At 34.9% G+C, this 17,493-nt stretch overlaps 1 protein-coding gene across 6 annotated transcripts in view; it reads left to right on the top strand.

Annotated features, from left to right (window-relative positions):
* The window catches only part of AP-1gamma (adaptor protein complex 1, gamma subunit), a 190,118-nt gene that overhangs the window by 71,933 nt on the left and 100,692 nt on the right, over positions 1 to 17,493 (top strand). For all 6 annotated transcript variants that reach the window (XM_035352909.2, XM_085808333.1, XM_085808332.1 and 3 more), the window contains exons 9-11: positions 2,926 to 3,024; positions 3,108 to 3,163; positions 11,515 to 11,628. In XM_035352909.2, coding sequence (XP_035208800.2) covers positions 2,926 to 3,024; positions 3,108 to 3,163; positions 11,515 to 11,628 — 269 coding nt within the window. The remainder of the gene's footprint in view (positions 1 to 2,925; positions 3,025 to 3,107; positions 3,164 to 11,514; positions 11,629 to 17,493) is intronic.

Raw genomic sequence — 17,493 nt, 5'->3', positions numbered from 1 at the left:
GTTGACCATAACATAAAAATAAAACTCAATTCAGCAATAAGATACTAGTAACAATAAAGTTGAAAATTTTGCGTTGTGTTTCTTCCGGATTAACCCTTAAATCAATTAGAGTAAAAGACTGGTAAAAATCATGAACACACAAAATAAATTTAACCATTGAATGATCTAGAAAAAAAACTTATTTATTTAATTCTTATGCATTTAGTATATCCATTTCTTAGAAAATCAACACAAATTCAAACAGTTCAGTACTATTGAGATTTCAATCCATACTCTTACTGAGTAGTATTACATACTTTAGCCTTAGAATCTCTATTAAAATTTACCTTTACAATCTAGTAAGCATATCAGAAATAAACTATGAATAAATGAACAATAGCCTCCCCTGGGAGCAAAAAAAAAAAAAAAATTAACAAGTTACACTTTAAGACACAATAACACGCCGAATAAATACTAATTCAGAAGTCAAACAACAAAAATCAGCGTTATATTTACAAAATTTTCACAGGACTAGTTTCGATGGTTTTACCGAACCATCATCTTCAGCTGCAAAACCGCAAATGAACAAGATAGGAAATAATGATTAGATAAGATAAGAAAGCCTGGACAAGAATAAGCAAGTGGTGCCATCTGTTGGTGAAACCAGAACTAAAACATAATTTCTTTAAAGGCCGAAGGCAAATTTGGATTGGAATTAGGATCGTTAACTAGAACAGAAAGATTTTTATGAATGTGAAATGCCTCTAGAAACTCCAGTTCTCCAATGGAAGATGTTTTTTGAATAATTTTGGCAGCAGGAAAATTGAAAGTGTGGTTTTCGTACCAACAATGTTGAGCAACAGAAGACTTCTGTATTTCCTTTTTTCTAACATATGCCTCATGTTCCTTGACGCGAAATTTTAAGGCTCTCTTAGTTTGGCCAATGTAAATTAAACCACACTGGCAAGGAATCCTACAAATACCCCAGGAATTGATATCCGGAATGGGGAATTTTATCTTGAGTATGGAACTCGGAATTTTATTGATGGGAGAATAAACAACCCGAAAGTTAAATTTCTGCAAAATATGTGCAACTTTAAAGCTAATTGATGGAAGGAAATTAGCTATAAAGTGCATAGCAAAAAATGGATAAAGGCATATCCTTCGTTTCTCAAACCATTCCGAAATCTGTTTATCAATTTCACGCTGCTCTGCGGGCCGGGTTGGGGGGAAACGCCGAAACGCCGCGGCGCGCAATGAATTGGAAGTTAATCTGTCAGCACTATCCTTATCTTTTGGGCAGATGTTTTTATTTTATTTCGCTTATAATTCCTTACTAAATGTAGTATTTCATCTCAATGTACTCCATCTTTAATATGATATAAATCAAATTCCTCGTCATTATAATTCGCTTCCAGTAAAGAAGAAAGTGATACAAAGGTTATTGAAAACGAAAAAATTTCGATTGACAAATTAGTCGGTATTCTTGACACAGCAATCAATTATAGGACTTTAACAGCGGAATTTTGTAACTGAAGAAGAAATTATGTCTGTTTACAGAATTAAAGAGAAAGTATTATCACATAAAACGAAGCAACTTAAACAACTTATATTGAAAGAAATGTTTAATAAAGTAAACAAATAAATACTAAGCTCTTTTTTTTTTTTTTTTTGTAAATTTTGATAACCCTTTTGATCATAATTGTTCTTTATTTCATAAATTACGGTTTCATATTTTTAATTTTATAATTTCTGCATGCCACCTTACCAGATTTAAACTGATGATCTATAATCCAGAAAAATCGATAATCTGGAATTGCCGAAGTCCCGACGAGTCCGAATTAACAACTTTTGACTGTATACATATTATTATGGAACATTCTTAGCCTCAATCACATTCTCTCGCTTCACGATTCTCGATTGCCATCGTGCACCCCTATCAGCAGCTTTTATACAATGCCATCTGTTTGCTGATAGCAATTAAGTTCATTTTCCATAATGCTGTCAATATGACAACTCTAGACTAAATAGGCATGCAACACGTTTTTTCTCCTTTTCGTAAATGAATAAAATTTTGAGAAAGAACTTATGAAATATCACTTAGTGTTAAGAAAAGTCACAACACTTCTGCCGCTCAAGCTTGTAAATAAATATGTAGCATTTAAAAGTAAAATGTAAAATCATGAAAATGACAGTAATTGTCTTTCTGCTTCTAATGAAATGTAACATGCCGCAAGTTCTGTGTTTTTGCTCCAATATCTCTGTAGCTGACTACTTCAAATAAAGCTTTCGACATAATCATTTATAATAACAAATGGAACATTTACTTGCATTCTGTGATATGCAAGTGGATTATGCTTGTGTGTCTTACAAATTTATCTCTAATTTAATACTTCATTATCATTTAAATTTTGATAATTTTCCTGTAAATGACTGATAAATTAAAGATTTTTTATTCTGTTTTAATTTAAAAGGTATATTGCATTTCATAACAGATGTTACATTTATGTGGTCATTTTTTAACAAATGAAGAAAAAATATTTTATTTTGCTTTTGGCTTTTAATAACCATTTGTTTGAAGTTTCAAAACTTGAAATTAAAATACTGCAAACTAATATCTTTAAATTTATTCATTTATTTACTTTAAAATATTTTGAGGGTAAAGTGGAATTTACTCTTTCAAAGCGTTAAAAATTTAGAATTTTTACCCCAAGTATTTACAGTTTTTGGAATTTTTTTAGATGCTGTTTCCTCTTAGAGTTTCCTAGGAATGTTGTAGTTCATGAAGCATGTGTTTTGTTCTCTGTGATAAAAAAACCATCAATATTCGTCATAGTGATAAAGAAAACATCATTTGCATTAATAAGTTTGTTTAAATCAGAGATAAAAGAACTGAATATGAAATGTTGTGTACAATTTTCGATATTAATGTTGTACTGTTTTCAGGTGGCTACAAATACAGAAACAAGTAAAAATGTTGGTAATGCTATTCTATATGAAACAGTGCTATCTATCATGGACATTAAGTCAGAAAGTGGCCTAAGGGTAATTAAATTTAGTGTCGAAATAATCTCTTTTTCCTTAAATATGTAAGATCGAAATGTATAATGCAGTTTGTTATTTTTTAGGTTCTCGGTGTAAATATTTTAGGGAGATTCTTATTGAACACAGATAAAAATATTAGGTAAGTTGGTCATATTGACAAAATAAGAATATCTAGCCTCTTTGTGTTCGTTTGAATGATAAGCCTTTTTTAGTGTGTGTATGTAACTTTCGATAATAGTTTTTACTTAAATGGTAATTCAATTTTATTTTTCCCCTATCAAAAAAAGGGGGGGAAGAAAAGAAATGGAAACCTCATGCTGAAGAAGGTAATGCACTGAGCTGAATATAAATCATTTCATGTATGACCTGTCATTTTTTAAAGTGTGTGCTTATGTTAGCAATACATGGTGTTATGACAGCATATGTACTTGTTTCAAAGTATATATGAGCTTCTATTTTGACCCGTATGATATACTTTTTTAATGTCACTTCTGAATTGCTTGAACATGTTTATGGTAAGTGAGTATGTTAGTTATTGTTTATTTATTTCATTCACTTAATATTTAACTTTTATGCTGCCTTAGGGTTTTATATTCATACTGCGGAAGTTCTTGATTATTATCACATAGGTAATCATGGCTCCTGAGCCTGTAGGTGATGCAGTATGTTTGAAGAATATTTAGTCCCCCCTGCCGGGAGGGCAAATACTGTATAATTTTAATTTGTGGAATGTGTAAAAGATTCTTTTGAAAAATCTGAATAGTTTCCAGAATGACTATATTGCTGAAAATGACTGATTCATTTATGTATTGTCTGAGTAATATGGAATAATACTTTTTTTTTTTTTTTTTTTTTTTTTGTATAATTATGCAGAATGTTTTCAAAACTGGAATTAGTCCTGCCCATTTAAACTTGTAGTTTAGGTTGCTATATTGGGAGGAGGAAAATAATTTTATTAATGTCTGCATGTGTATATGGAATTAAAGAACTGTGTAAATCATTTTTATGTTAGCTATATACAGGGTGTCAAAGAGTAGAAAAAAACTTTCATTACCTATTTGTTTAATCTCTGTGTGTGTGTGTATGTGTGTGGTATAAAAGAACTGTGTAAGCATGTTAAAGAGTAGAAAAAACTTTCAGTAACTATTTGTTTAATGTCTGGTGCAAGGGATAAAACTGTGTATGCAGAGCTGTATATATATATAAAAAAAAAAAACTTTAGCAAATTACTGTGGTTTTTATTGAAATGCTATAAATTATGCTGGTAGTGTGATGATACAAAATATAAGGAAAATAAAGTCTGTAATGTTTCTGTCATATTCTGTTAATTTTCAACCCTATGATTAACACTTCTGACATGATGTAGCAAAAGGAATATACTGCATCATCTAACTAAAGTTTGAAAACAAATGAAAGGGCTAGCAGTAATTATGAGTTGATTTTTGTGAGTCTTGAAAGATTATTATTTGGTTGCATCTATCGAAAACATCAAGCATCATTTAGTTACAAGGTTCTTAATGAAAGAAAGCATAAGACTTCAGAATCATTCCTTTACTTACAGGGCTCACCAGCGGCCGAGCGGTAAAGTCGCTGAACACTGGTAGTTCGGTCCGAGGTTCGAATCCCGCGAACGGGCTGGCTGCATGGGTGTTTTCGTGGTTTTCCCCATGTGTAACGTGTATACGAGCCAGTTTCCCTTAGAAAGTCCTCCCCGTAGGCAGATAGCCCTCGAGGCTTTGCCATAATCACACACACACACACACACTTTACTTACAGCATTTATGAATATATGATTTCATGGTTTAGTATGCACGTATGCTATATAAAACAGTAGTTTTTGCATTTTCATCTGCATTCAACATAGAAATGCTATTGTGTAGGTAGGGGGAGAGAGTGAGTGATACCTCTCTGTTGTGTCACTTAATGCATATAACTACTTTTCAATATCTTAAGGAAAGTCATAATGAGGTGTATTACTTTTGAGCTGCTGCTAATGATTATGTTTTTACACCCCTGTATTCTGTGCATAGTATTTAAAAGGGAGCTGTGATTGCTCCTGTATTCTAGACGTATAGAGTAAAATCGGATCTCTGTCTTTATGTAGAGGGGAGGCAAAATTCAAATTGCAGTGTTACTTCAGTGCTGAGTTGTTTTGAAGTTGATTCTTCTATGATGATTCCATCAGGAATGAACAGCTTTCTAACTATAATAAGTCACTCTTGCTAGTTTAAATTAAAATTGCACTTTTACATACAGAATGTTGAAACATATCATAATTATTTTAGCAATCTGCATGTAAGAAATAGTACTTTTACAAGTGAATAGGATGCAATAGATGGCAATATATTATTGTTGAGTTCACTGTAAATTCTAGTAGATGTCTGTGATTTCTGGACACATTCTTAGAAGAAAAGGAGGTCGTGTTAATGAGATAGAAAAAATGTGAAATTTTTGTGAAGGGTATAAGATATTAGAAAATTTCAGTAATTGAAAAAGTCTTTGAATCTACATGCCAATATTGCAGTTTGTCACCATCTGTAATTAAACTGAAATAGAAGCTACTTTTTCAAAATGTCTAAAATCTGAACAAACTTAAAACATGCAATGATAATGTATACTGCATGGATATTAAAAACTGTGGCACCATCATACTGTTTGAGTGTTGAAGACTATTTAAATTTAAATCCAGGGTTATCATGAAAATGGGATACTAATTGAAACTTTTACTTAAATGCTAATTTAATTACATACTTAAACTAATTTCTAAACAAATATAAAAGTTACTATCAAAATTTGTCGAAACATTTTTTCAGTTTCTACCCCCCTTTTTTTTCAGATATGAATGAAAGATATAGCTTACTCTTTTTAAGAGAGTATTGTTGGATGTGTATTCAGTACTTAGCACTCTTTTACTAAACAATTGGGTCTAGTTCGTTTCGAAGTCTGCGTGCTCCAATTTAATTAACCATAAAACTTAGATTAAATTTTATGATTAATTTTTGTATTTTCCTACTATAAATATTCCAACATTCATTCTAGTATTCATTTTAATGCTTTTAATTCATTTAAAACAAAATTCATATTCTAAATACAGTACTCTTGCTGTAATCCAGCCTCACATCATCCAAGAATTTTGCAGTATGTCCAAGAATTCTGTACTAATCTTAAACAAAAAGTAAATGTTTACACTTTGAGTTAGAAATTTGGCTACATGTTTGATCCCATCATTTAGTGACTATTATGGGTAGGGTAAGTGAGATAGCATTGTTAAAAAGTCAAATCTTTATGTTAAAAATCAATGTATTTTTAGGTGTAGCAATGAAACTCTCCTTATTGATTGTCAATATAAATGCTTCTGAGTCTTTGCGGGTATTTTTACATTGTAGCTAATGTAAAATCTTTCAGGAAGTTTCTTTTCTGGATGTGTCTTGTTGCATATGATCATTTTCTCAGTTTTCCCACATCTTGCAAAAATTACCTCTCCAATCTCGCAGTCTAATGATCATTCTGGTATAAAATCACTGAGACACAACTGCAGTTTGCTGCTGCAGTGTTCCAACGTTTAATTACGTAAATTCAGCCATGTAGATTAGAATGAAAAAATGGAAGTTTCAAGTTTTAATAGTCCATTTATCATTCTTCCTACAGCATGTAATTTCACACTACATTTATTTCATACATGGAGCTATATTTCTCACTCACTAATGATGCAAACTATTCTCAGTATTTCATTTGCTTTGGTTTATTTGCTTAAAAGTGTCCCTAAGAACATTAGAGCATTTATTTCTTTCAGCGTTTTCTAATTTTCTTCTCTTTTCTTACTAGTTAATTTTGCTTAAAGTTTAGTTGTTTTCAATGCAAGTTGAATGCAGTTTGCTATGCTATATAGTGCATATTTGTATTTTATTCTATATTAATTTATTTTTCATTAATTCAGTTTGCTAAATTTTCTTAGTACGAGGGCCATCCAGAAAGTAGATTACGTTTCCGTCTGTGTCCGCTAGGGGCGGGGCTAGCGCGGCCATCTTGGAGTCAGAGCGTTGCGCAGCTCAGTCTGCATCTAGCCGTGCTAGTGAGAGGTTCGTGCTGTGCTCCGTTCAGATACTGTGACGGTTTGAAATGTCTGCGTTAATTGAAAATCCTGCGAGGTGCGCTCAGTAATAAGGTTTCTGACTGCAAAAAACTGTAAACCGATAGAAATCTATCGGCAGCTTCGTGAAGTGTATGGGGACAACATTATCACTGAAGGTGGAGTGCGTCAGTGGGTCATAAGATTTCAAAATGGCCGAACCAATGTTCACGACGAAGATCGAAGTGGGAGACCCAGCATAGTGACCGCCGAACTTCTCGAAAAAGTCGATGCTAAAGTCCGTGAAAATCGAAATTTCACAATAACGGAACTTTCTTTGAGTTTTCCACAAATTTCGCGAAGTTTGTTGCACGAAATCATCAGCGAAAAGCTTGGTTACCACAAGTTTTGTGCAAGATGGAAGGCAAGAAGAGGTAACGAAGTGGTTGAAGGCGCAGGCGGCCGAATTTTTCGACGAAGGAATTTCCAAGCTCGTACATCGCTACGATAAATGCCTTAATTTGTATGGTGACTATGTAGAAAAGTAGTATTTGAGTGTGGCTTTCATCTGTATATAATAAAATTTGTTTCCTATACTTTGTTTATTTTTTTATTCCAAAACGTAATCTACTTTCTGGATAGCCCTCGTATAACAATTGCTACAGATTTTCCCTTTTTGTTCCAATCACTCTGGAACTATTTTAGGGTGGATTGTTAGTCACTCTTATGAATGTATTTGGGTTTATCGTTTATGTAATTAAGTAAGATTAAAAACAAATTATAACTTTTAATTAAAACATCAGAAATATAACTATGGAAGCTATGCATTCTTATGTGTCATTGCATTATCCATTGCTTCTTTTAATATGGTGGTATTTCCAATTTTCTAGTAATTATACAAATTTTTTTATATTAATTTATTTAAGGTTTTACATCTTTTCACCTTTCTATGGGGGCCTACAACATTACAGAGAATGTTTAGTTTTTGTATGTCTGGTGATGTGTGATATATTTCCCTTGCTGTGGGTGAGGAAAATTGATTACATTAACTGCTTTCATTCTTTGCATGCATAGCAATCCTGCATTTACTTATGTACTACATTTTACATACTGCAGCTTAATGTGTGTTAGAAAAGTTTGGTACATAATATTTTTTCTAATATTGCATATTGCACTTTTATATGTGAATGTGCTAGTGTATGTATATATAGTAGTGCTTTATTGTGTGGACGGTAGAAATAACTATGGAATTTCTTTATTTGGGACAACATGATTAATCACATTAAAATATATACACATTTTTACAAATACAGCCAAAAGTCGTTAATCCGGACTCGTCAGGACTTCGGCGATTCCGGATTATAGATCATCAGTTTAAATCTGGTAAGATGGCATGCAGAAATTATAAAATTAAAAATATGAAACCATAATTTATGAAATAAAGAACAATAATGATCTAAAGGGTATCAAAATTTACCAAAAAAAAAGCTTAATATTTATTTGTTTACTTTACTTTCTTCGCTATCGGAAGCAAATTATAATGATGAGGAATTTGATTTAAATCATATCAAAGACGGAGTACATCGAGATGAAATACTACATTTAGTAAGGAATTATGAGCCAAATAAAATAAAAACATCTGCCTTGAAGATAAGGATAGTGCTGACAGATCAACTTCCAATTCATTGCGCGACGCAGCGTCCCCCCGCCGCAGAGCAGCATGAAATTGATAAACAGGTTTTGGAATGGTTAGATAAACAAAGGATATGCGTTTATCCATTTTTTGCAGCAATTCCACATTTTGTTTAATGGACTTCGAAACATACTTTCGCTTTGCAGATACTTTACATATTAGTAAATATATATCGGAAATTCTATTTGACATAATCGAAAGTTCAAGCTTACTTTTATAAAATTGCTCTAACAGTCTGCAAAAAATAATAAGCCGGATCTAATTCAAAGATTAAGGAACAATGCAATCTGCAACATTAACTGAAATAGATAATTAAATAATTTTAGCTTAGCTTATACCGTCCATTATACATTAAACGCGCATGCGTAAAAGTATTTTGGGCCTGCGCACACGCATATTCGCAGCCGTTAAGATCTTACGCGCATGCATCAATGCGACGCATCTGTCCGGATTATAGATCATTCCTGATTATGGGTGTCCGAATTAACGACTTTTGACTGTATAGAATAAACCTTCAACTAAAGGGTTGAGGTGATGTAAATGATATATTTTTAATGGCACATCTTTTTGCAATGGATATAGGAAACCTTCTTTCTTTCCTCACTAATAATTCACAAGAATATAATTAATGCAGCTTGCTATGATATTTTCTACTTTCTGTTGGAGTTAAAGGATAAAGTAATACTCTTTGATGTTTTTTTGTTTTTTTTTTTTTTTTGATATATTTAACTTCTGAATGTGCTTTCTTATGGACCCTTCTTATGATTTCTGTTTGCATACTTTCAGGTACGGCCACTAATTATGTACCACCAATGGATTTAAATAAAATTCTATATCTGTTGCAATAATCTTCATAACTAGAAATTTGAAAAAATTCTATAATCGTTTTTATTTTACTATCCTTATCCTGGGCTGATTTCAATTTTGGTTTCACAAAAAGATATTGATGATAGACTGCATAATTGGCTGTAAGTGTACACGTGGCTGTATGTGTGTTATTGCTTCTAGGAGAAATCATACCCCATATTGAAAGTAATTTTCCTATATCAAACTGACACATTTGATTTGTTCATTTTATACATATGCTAATTTCTGTAACATCATAAATGTCTTATAATTTCTTTTTATGTTATTTTATACCTCGCTATGTGTTGTATACTGTATGTCGGTTTCATTAAATTCTACATACAGCATTCTGAGTAATCGTCATTTTTGTGATTTTTCCTTGGTAACCAGTGTATATTTTGCAAACAGACAGAGAAAATATTTAATTGAAAATTAAGAGTTGCACTCACCTGCTCCATTGACTCTTGGCTGCTGCTTGAAAAAACCAGGAATAATCTGCTCAATTGATTTTTACTTATGATTTAATTTATGTTTCCAGGATTAATTTCCCAAATTTCATGTTTGTTTGCTTTTTTGTTTGGTAGCCTTTCATTCTTGATTTGATGAAAAATTAAAAAAATTGTTTTATCTATATACACATGATTAGCATTGTGAGCCTAGGGATGCTTGCATGAGCTTTCAGAATTAGAAAGATTTGAAGCCACCATACTTGAGTGTTTAAAAGAATTTTTATCAACCGAGAAGTAACCCATACATGTCATAGTTGTACGTTTTACTAGTTGTCGGCTTTATATGCACAGAAATTATCTTAAAGAGGCAGGCAGCAAAGTAATTAGCTTTCGTACCTTTTATTGTGCAAGTTGGTAATGACAGTGTTCTGTATTTTTTCTTTCTGTCCTAGTTTTCATGATATGCCTGCTAACTTCCAAAAGCCACCTTTGGAACTGCTTATATACACTGTCTGGCCAAAAACATCTGAACACCCTCTAAAGAAGTAGTTCTGGTAGATGATATAATTTGATGCATAACCAAAAGCTATAAAAATGTTTGTAATAGTTTGCCAGGTCATATTTATGCATTTGGAAGACAATGAGTAAGTCAAAGGAGCTTAGTAACTTTGATCATGGCAGTATAGTGGGATGCCACCTTTGTCAGAAATCAGTTCATGAAATTTCAGATATTCTCCACATGCCAAAATCTACTGTGAGTGGTGGTAATTGGGAAAACAATGTGGCAGGCTGGGAAAAAAAAATACTGAATACAGTTATAGAACTCTGAAAAGGGTAGTGAAACATAATCACAAGTCATCATTGAATGAAATTACTCAGGAGTTCCAAAGATGTATGTGGACATTCTGGACAGTGCTGCTTTCCCAAATCAATGGCAGTATTTCGGGGAAGGCCCATTTCTCTTCCAGCAGGATAACTGCTCCATTCACACGTCAAGACTTGTGCAGCCATTGTGTGATGAAACGGGTGTTCAAAAATTGGACTGACCTTCTCAAATCCCATAAAACCCTGAAACCTTTTGAATGAATTAGAATGCAAATTATGTAGTCAGGCAAATTGACCGTCCTCACTGCCAGCACTCAATTCAGTTGTGATGGACGCCTGGAAGTCAATTCCTGTGGCCAACTGTCAGAATCTGGTGGAAAGTCTCCCCAAACGTATGCAGCCTGTCATCGATGTAAAAGGGGCACCAACATCATATTAGTATTTATGCGTCGGGACGGGGTATAGAGGGTTTATAACATGTGCACTTATTTATATTTATTTTTGTTTATTTCTTTCAAAACAATTTTCAATTATTGCCATTCTTTTTTGTTATTAAAATGTGTATAAAATTTCTTATGCATATATTAACATTTATGTATTTGTGGTAGATATGTCGCACTAAATACGTTACTTTGCACTGTGCAAGCTGATTATAATGCTGTACAGAGACACAGAAGTACAATAGTAGAATGTCTAAAAGATCCTGATGTATCTATACGAAAGTAAGTTGCACTTTTCTTTATCATTTGACTTGTATTTAATTTTCTATGTATTTTATGTCAACATACAAGTGTGTAACTAAACTATCAATGTGCAAGTGAGATGTGAAACCACAAAAGCTACATAAACACTTTTTAAAAAAATTATTGGGTAATTTATAATAACAGGCTAATCGGCTCAATATTTTACCAAGGAGACATTTTCTGCAGATTTTGGTGCATTCTAAAATATTTTTATATTTTTTGCAGTGCTGTATCACTTTATTTATATTTTAGTGCAAACATTTTTTTTAAAAATTAATATTTTTGTCTAGTGATTTTTTAATTGTTGCATTATACAGGGTGCCTGTTAAAGACCAGTACCACCTCTTTAACTTCCAATCGGCTGCGGCTATAATAATAAAAGTGGTGTCCAGGTATAGTTAATTGGCTATGCGGCACTAGATGAGACAGCTTTGAGCGCCACATTTTGGAAAACAACGGAGTTAGTGTCCCTATCTCGAAAACGATACAAAATAAGAAGAAAAAGTGAATTACAAAGTCGTAGAGCATCGTCGATTTAGTACGAAAAGACACCTCATAGCCATGAATGTTAAGAAGAGAATGTTTTAAATGTGCACTTGCTTGCGATTTCCTAAACTGTGACATTGCGAAATGATCTTAGAGCGGAAAATCAACTAGTTATCACAAGCTACCTTTATTTTCAATGTTTTAAACTTCATTTCATCAGCTGAAATGTATATCTGGACACTTGATAGAACTTCATGTTGCATATTGTACCATAGCCTAATACATTTGCACAAGCATATGTAATACGTCATTGAAGGTCCTGCAGTGTTCGTGGAGCGGTTGCATACACCTGCTGTTTGAGGTATCTGCACAGGAAAAGTCCTTTGGCGTCAGGTCAGGTGACTGTGGACTTTGAAACCATCACACCCGATTATTCGTTCTCCAAATTCTTCCATCAGGTACTGCTTCACTTGCAACGTGATGTTGGAACCATCCATTCAGGAGTTGAAGCAACGGCAGGTTCTCAACAAAATCCGGTATTATATCTTGCAGAAGTTATAAATACTGTGCGGACGTTAACATACCTTGGTAAAATATTGAGCCGATTAGCCTGTTATTATAAATTCCCATACAAACCATTAATCGAAAAAAGATTATGTGAAACTTCAGCAGAACATGATGGATTTTCCAGTACTCAGTAATGTGTGTTCTGCCTATTGTACATTTCACTCTGTAAGAAGCATGCCTCATCCGTCCACACTATACCTGCAAGCGAATGTTGGCTGGATCTCCATCTGGTTCATGACGAAGTTGAACCATGCTAAATGTCTCTTGGCATCCCCGTCAGGTAATTCCTGATTAGCACCTAATTCATTTAGGATTTTCCAAAAGCGACTTTTTGTGAGACCATACTTTTCACTAATCTCTCTTGTTCTGCTGTTTCAATATGTGAGGCCGTATGATAAAACATCTTCCGGTTGCACTTTCCACCCTACCTTAGCTGGTCTGCTGGATTAGTTGACTAGTCACTCAGGCTATCTCCTTTAAATGTTACACAATCCATAAGGATGGTTTTGTGTGAAGGATGCGGGCCTGCAGGAAAACATTGCTGATTGCTCGCATTTCTTGCACCCACATTCATCCTAAGTAGAACCATCTCACAATAATAATTTTTTGAAAATTGCTCCGTGTCCACGAGCAGCTATCCATTTTATAGCTGTCGTAGGTGAACAAGTGTGACGTTTCATACACTATTTGCATAATGCACAAATTTGCACACCAAGCTCAAGTTTTGTTGATGCATTTCGCAGCATGCTTGTGTGCAATTGTGTACTCTATTTGTAAAGACAATCAGTACAAGGATGCACCCTAAGGGGTTTTGAACCACAATCCTCTCGAATGTGAATTACAAGCGATATCACTCTGCTGCGATACGGACATGATTTTCATTCGAAAGATGACGTCGCAGTTTCAGAAATCGTGAAGGAACAAATGTGCGTTTTCAGCATTCTGTTTTTAACATTCGTATTCACAAGGTGTCTATTTGTACTAAATTGATGATACTCTACAACTTTGTAATTGACCTTTTCTTCCTATCTTGTATCATTTTCTAGGTAGGGAGAACTCCACTGTTTTTCACCCAGGTGGTGCTGTAATCTCATCAAGTAGCGCATAGCTACTTTATTATACCTAGACACCAATTTTATGAATATAGGTGCAGCCGTTCGGCAGTTAAACGGATTGTTACCGGATTTCAGTGTGCACCCTGTATGTAAGAAGGAAGTATTTGAAGTCTGTCAAATTCTGACATCAGCAACATTAGATAATTTAACCGAAAAAAAGGTAGGCTTTTGGTGATCATTTTAATATTAATTGGAAACAAGATTTATGAATTTGTTTAAATTCACAAACTGGAAATATAATTTGTTGGAGTACTTTGTTTTTCTACATTTATAGCAGTGGTTATATAACATACCAGAATGTTCTCGAAAATACTGGTCGAGGGGGAAGAGAAAGTTTCTTCTGTCAAGAAACAAATAAAAGAGAGGGTTTATGCCATGGAATATGCTCGTCCCTCACTGAAGCTATCCATGTATGATAAGAAGACCTCCTGGCAAGTGTATAAGATACAATTCTCAGTAGTGGTGGAAGCTAACAGATGGGATTCCCGAGGGCTAGGACCTGTCATCTCGTCACTTCTTTGAGAGCAGACGCAGTGGATATCCTTCAAACTTTTCCTGAAAACCAAAGGCTAGATTTTCGAAGCTCTGTCCGGCCCATAGGAACTGCGCTTTGGTGAGAAATGTTTAAAAAAGACTACAACAGGCTTTAATTAAAAGCCCGCTGAAACACTCCAGGAGCTCGCCACAGCTGTTGAAAGGCTGTCTCACCTCGCCTTTATGGAGTGCCCGAGAGAAACAAGGGAAATCCTCTCTCTGCAGTACTTTATCGATTGTAACCGGGATCCCAAAATACAGAAAGCTCTGAGAATAGCAGACATGAAGGATTTAAAAGCGCTCTAGTGTACGCCATGAAATTCGAGGCAGCCCAGTAAGCAACTTGTAGAGATTGCCACCCAATAACAGCTTCTCAAGTCCAGGAGCCAGTGGTTCAAATCACTACTCATCTAGACGATTTAACCTGACAACTCAATGCCTTGAGTCATTGCAGGATGCAAATTAAGCAATGAAGAGAGGAATGCTGCCAAACGTGTCATTCAAGATCTTCAAGATGTTTTCTCTCACTTATCTTCTGACATGGTCAAACTGGTTTGACACAGCATAGAATTGATACAGGGGTTCATCCACCAAATTAAGCAATATCCAAGACATATACCGATTGCTGAGCAAGAAGAGGTAGGAATAGTTTTAAAGGGCATGCAAGGAAGTAGTGTCATTGAACCTTCACCAAGTCCATGGGCATCTGCCATTGTCCTTGTCAGAAAGGAAGATGATTCAAAACAATTTTGCATTGACTAATGCTGGTTGAATTAGGTTAAGAAGAAGGATAGCTAACCTCTTCCTAGAATTGATGACATTTTGGACACTCTCTCAGAAAGCAAGTGGTTTTTCGACACTTAATCTAAAGAGTGGATATTGCCAAGTAGAGATACATCCTGATGACCAAGAAAAGACAGCATTTACTATGGGGCAAGGACTTTTGCTTTTCAAAACGATGCCGTTTGGACTGTGTAATGTACTGGCAACATTCGAACTGTTTCGAACAACATTCGAACCATGGAGACTGTTTTGAAAGTTCTTTCCTACGAAGCCTGTCTGATATACCTGGATGGATCGTTGGAAAGAATTTTGAAGAACATGTAGAAAATCTGTCTTCGTATTCTGGATGACATCATCATCATGAGGAGAAGTTTTCAAGAGCATTCAGAAAATATTAGGAAAGTGCTTCAATGAAGGAAGCTAATCTAAAGTTGAGTCCCACTAAATGCAAATTATTCAGACAGAAAGTGACTTAACCTCGGACATGTCATCTCTGCCAAAGGTATGTGCACGGATCCTGAAAAGGTGTCAGCCATTGAAGACTGGAAACATCCCAAAAATGTCCATCAGCTGAGAAGCTTTGGTGCTGTTTTCTCACAAAAAATAAACAGCCAAGAAATGTGTAGTGGCTTACTGGAATAAGTGCCTCTCTAAACCGAAGAGGAATTACTGTGTCACCAGGAAAGTGTTGCTCGCTCTAGTCAAAGCTGTAGACTATTTCCATCATTATCCATACGGCAGAAAATTCCTGCTCATCACGGATCAATCATCATTCGCCTGGCTTTTAAATTTCAAGAATCCTGAGGTTCAAATAGCCAGGTGGATACACAGACTCCAAGAATATTACATCACTATCCATCATCGGAAGGGATCATCAAACCGAAATGCTGACACCCGTCTTGAAGACCTTGCCCAGAAAGCTGCCGATTTTGTTCCAGGGTCAAAGCGAAATGTGAGCTACTGAGTCCAGTTGCACGACAAATTACATCAACATTGGCTGATTGAGACCTATGGAGTAACAAATAAGTCAAGAAAGACCAGCCGGAAGACTGCAATATTAAAGTCATAATCGATTTAATGGAGTCTTCAATGTCTAGAAAACGCACCTGGCAGGACTTCGATCTATAGTCCTACAACAAAACAGTATTGGGCACTTGGGACTCGCTCCATATTCAAAACAGCGTTATCTACCGGGAATTCGAATCGAATGATGGGAAGACTTTCCAATAGCAACTGATACTTCGAAAATCCCGGATTCCAGATGTCCTTAAAGAACTACATAGCAGCCCCACAGGAGGTCACTTCAGAATAAAGAAGACCTTGCAGAGAGTTTGTGAGAACTACTGGAATAATGCAAAGGATGATGTGCAAAAGCGGTACCGATCTCGCGATGCTTGTGCACGTCAGAAAGGACCGAAGAAACGCAGACGAGGAAAGCTGAAACGTTACAATGTAGGAGCACTATTTGAGCATATTGCCTTTGCCATCTTGGGACCTCTGTTTTGAACTGCTGTTGGCAACAAATACATCCTCGTTGTCATTGATTACCTCACCAAGCAGCCTGAAGCATATCCTATTCCTGATCAAGAAGCTGTCAGAGTAGCAGAGGTAATGATATAGCACTGGATTTCCAGGTTCAGATTGCTTCTTCAGTTACATACCGATAAGTAAGGGATTTTACCTCGGCTGTAATCAAAGAACTCTGCAAAATATTCGGCATTGACAAAACCCAAAAGATGCCTTTACATCTCTAGTTGGACAGCATGTAAGGATCTTAAGTTTTACTAACGTTTATTTTATTTTAAATCTTTACTATCACTTCTTATTTTCTACTTCCGGCCAGAATTATAAGCATGAAGGTTTTTATGCAAAGTTTGTCTCGCGAACGCCAAGTATTTAAGTGTGGCCTTTTTGCCAAGCGAAAGAGAGAGGAAGCAGTGAGTTCGAAGCAGGCCGCTTACCTTAGAAGTTACGCAGTTGCTATTTGCCTTCCAGGCCAGAGGTTTTAATCCTCTTAATAAATTAAACGTATTGTAGTGTTCACAGTCTCTGTGCTACATACGCTTCCTGTTATTATAAGGCCAATCTTCCACGTGTGTTATTCTAAAGTTAAATTAGAGTTTAGTTTTATTTTTTATACCTTTTACGTTAGACCCCGAGTGGAGGGTCATTGTATTCCGAAGTACGGAAGTCATTGTATATAAAGAAAAATAAAGGGTTTTGTATACCCTTCGTCTGTATCCTGTCTACTTACTACAATTAGTGAACATAGCTTTAGTAAGCTCTCTGTTCCTAGTCAGGTCATTGTATGTTTCCGAAGAAGGTTAGAAAAAACATTGAACCTGATAGTGGCGCCCAA

Source organism: Stegodyphus dumicola, chromosome X1 (genome assembly GCF_044657685.1).
Source record: "Stegodyphus dumicola isolate Sdum_Otavi_A_Nest chromosome X1, ASM4465768v1".
Classification (NCBI taxonomy): domain Eukaryota; kingdom Metazoa; phylum Arthropoda; class Arachnida; order Araneae; family Eresidae; genus Stegodyphus; species Stegodyphus dumicola.
This window is presented reverse-complemented; position numbering and strand designations above follow the sequence as displayed.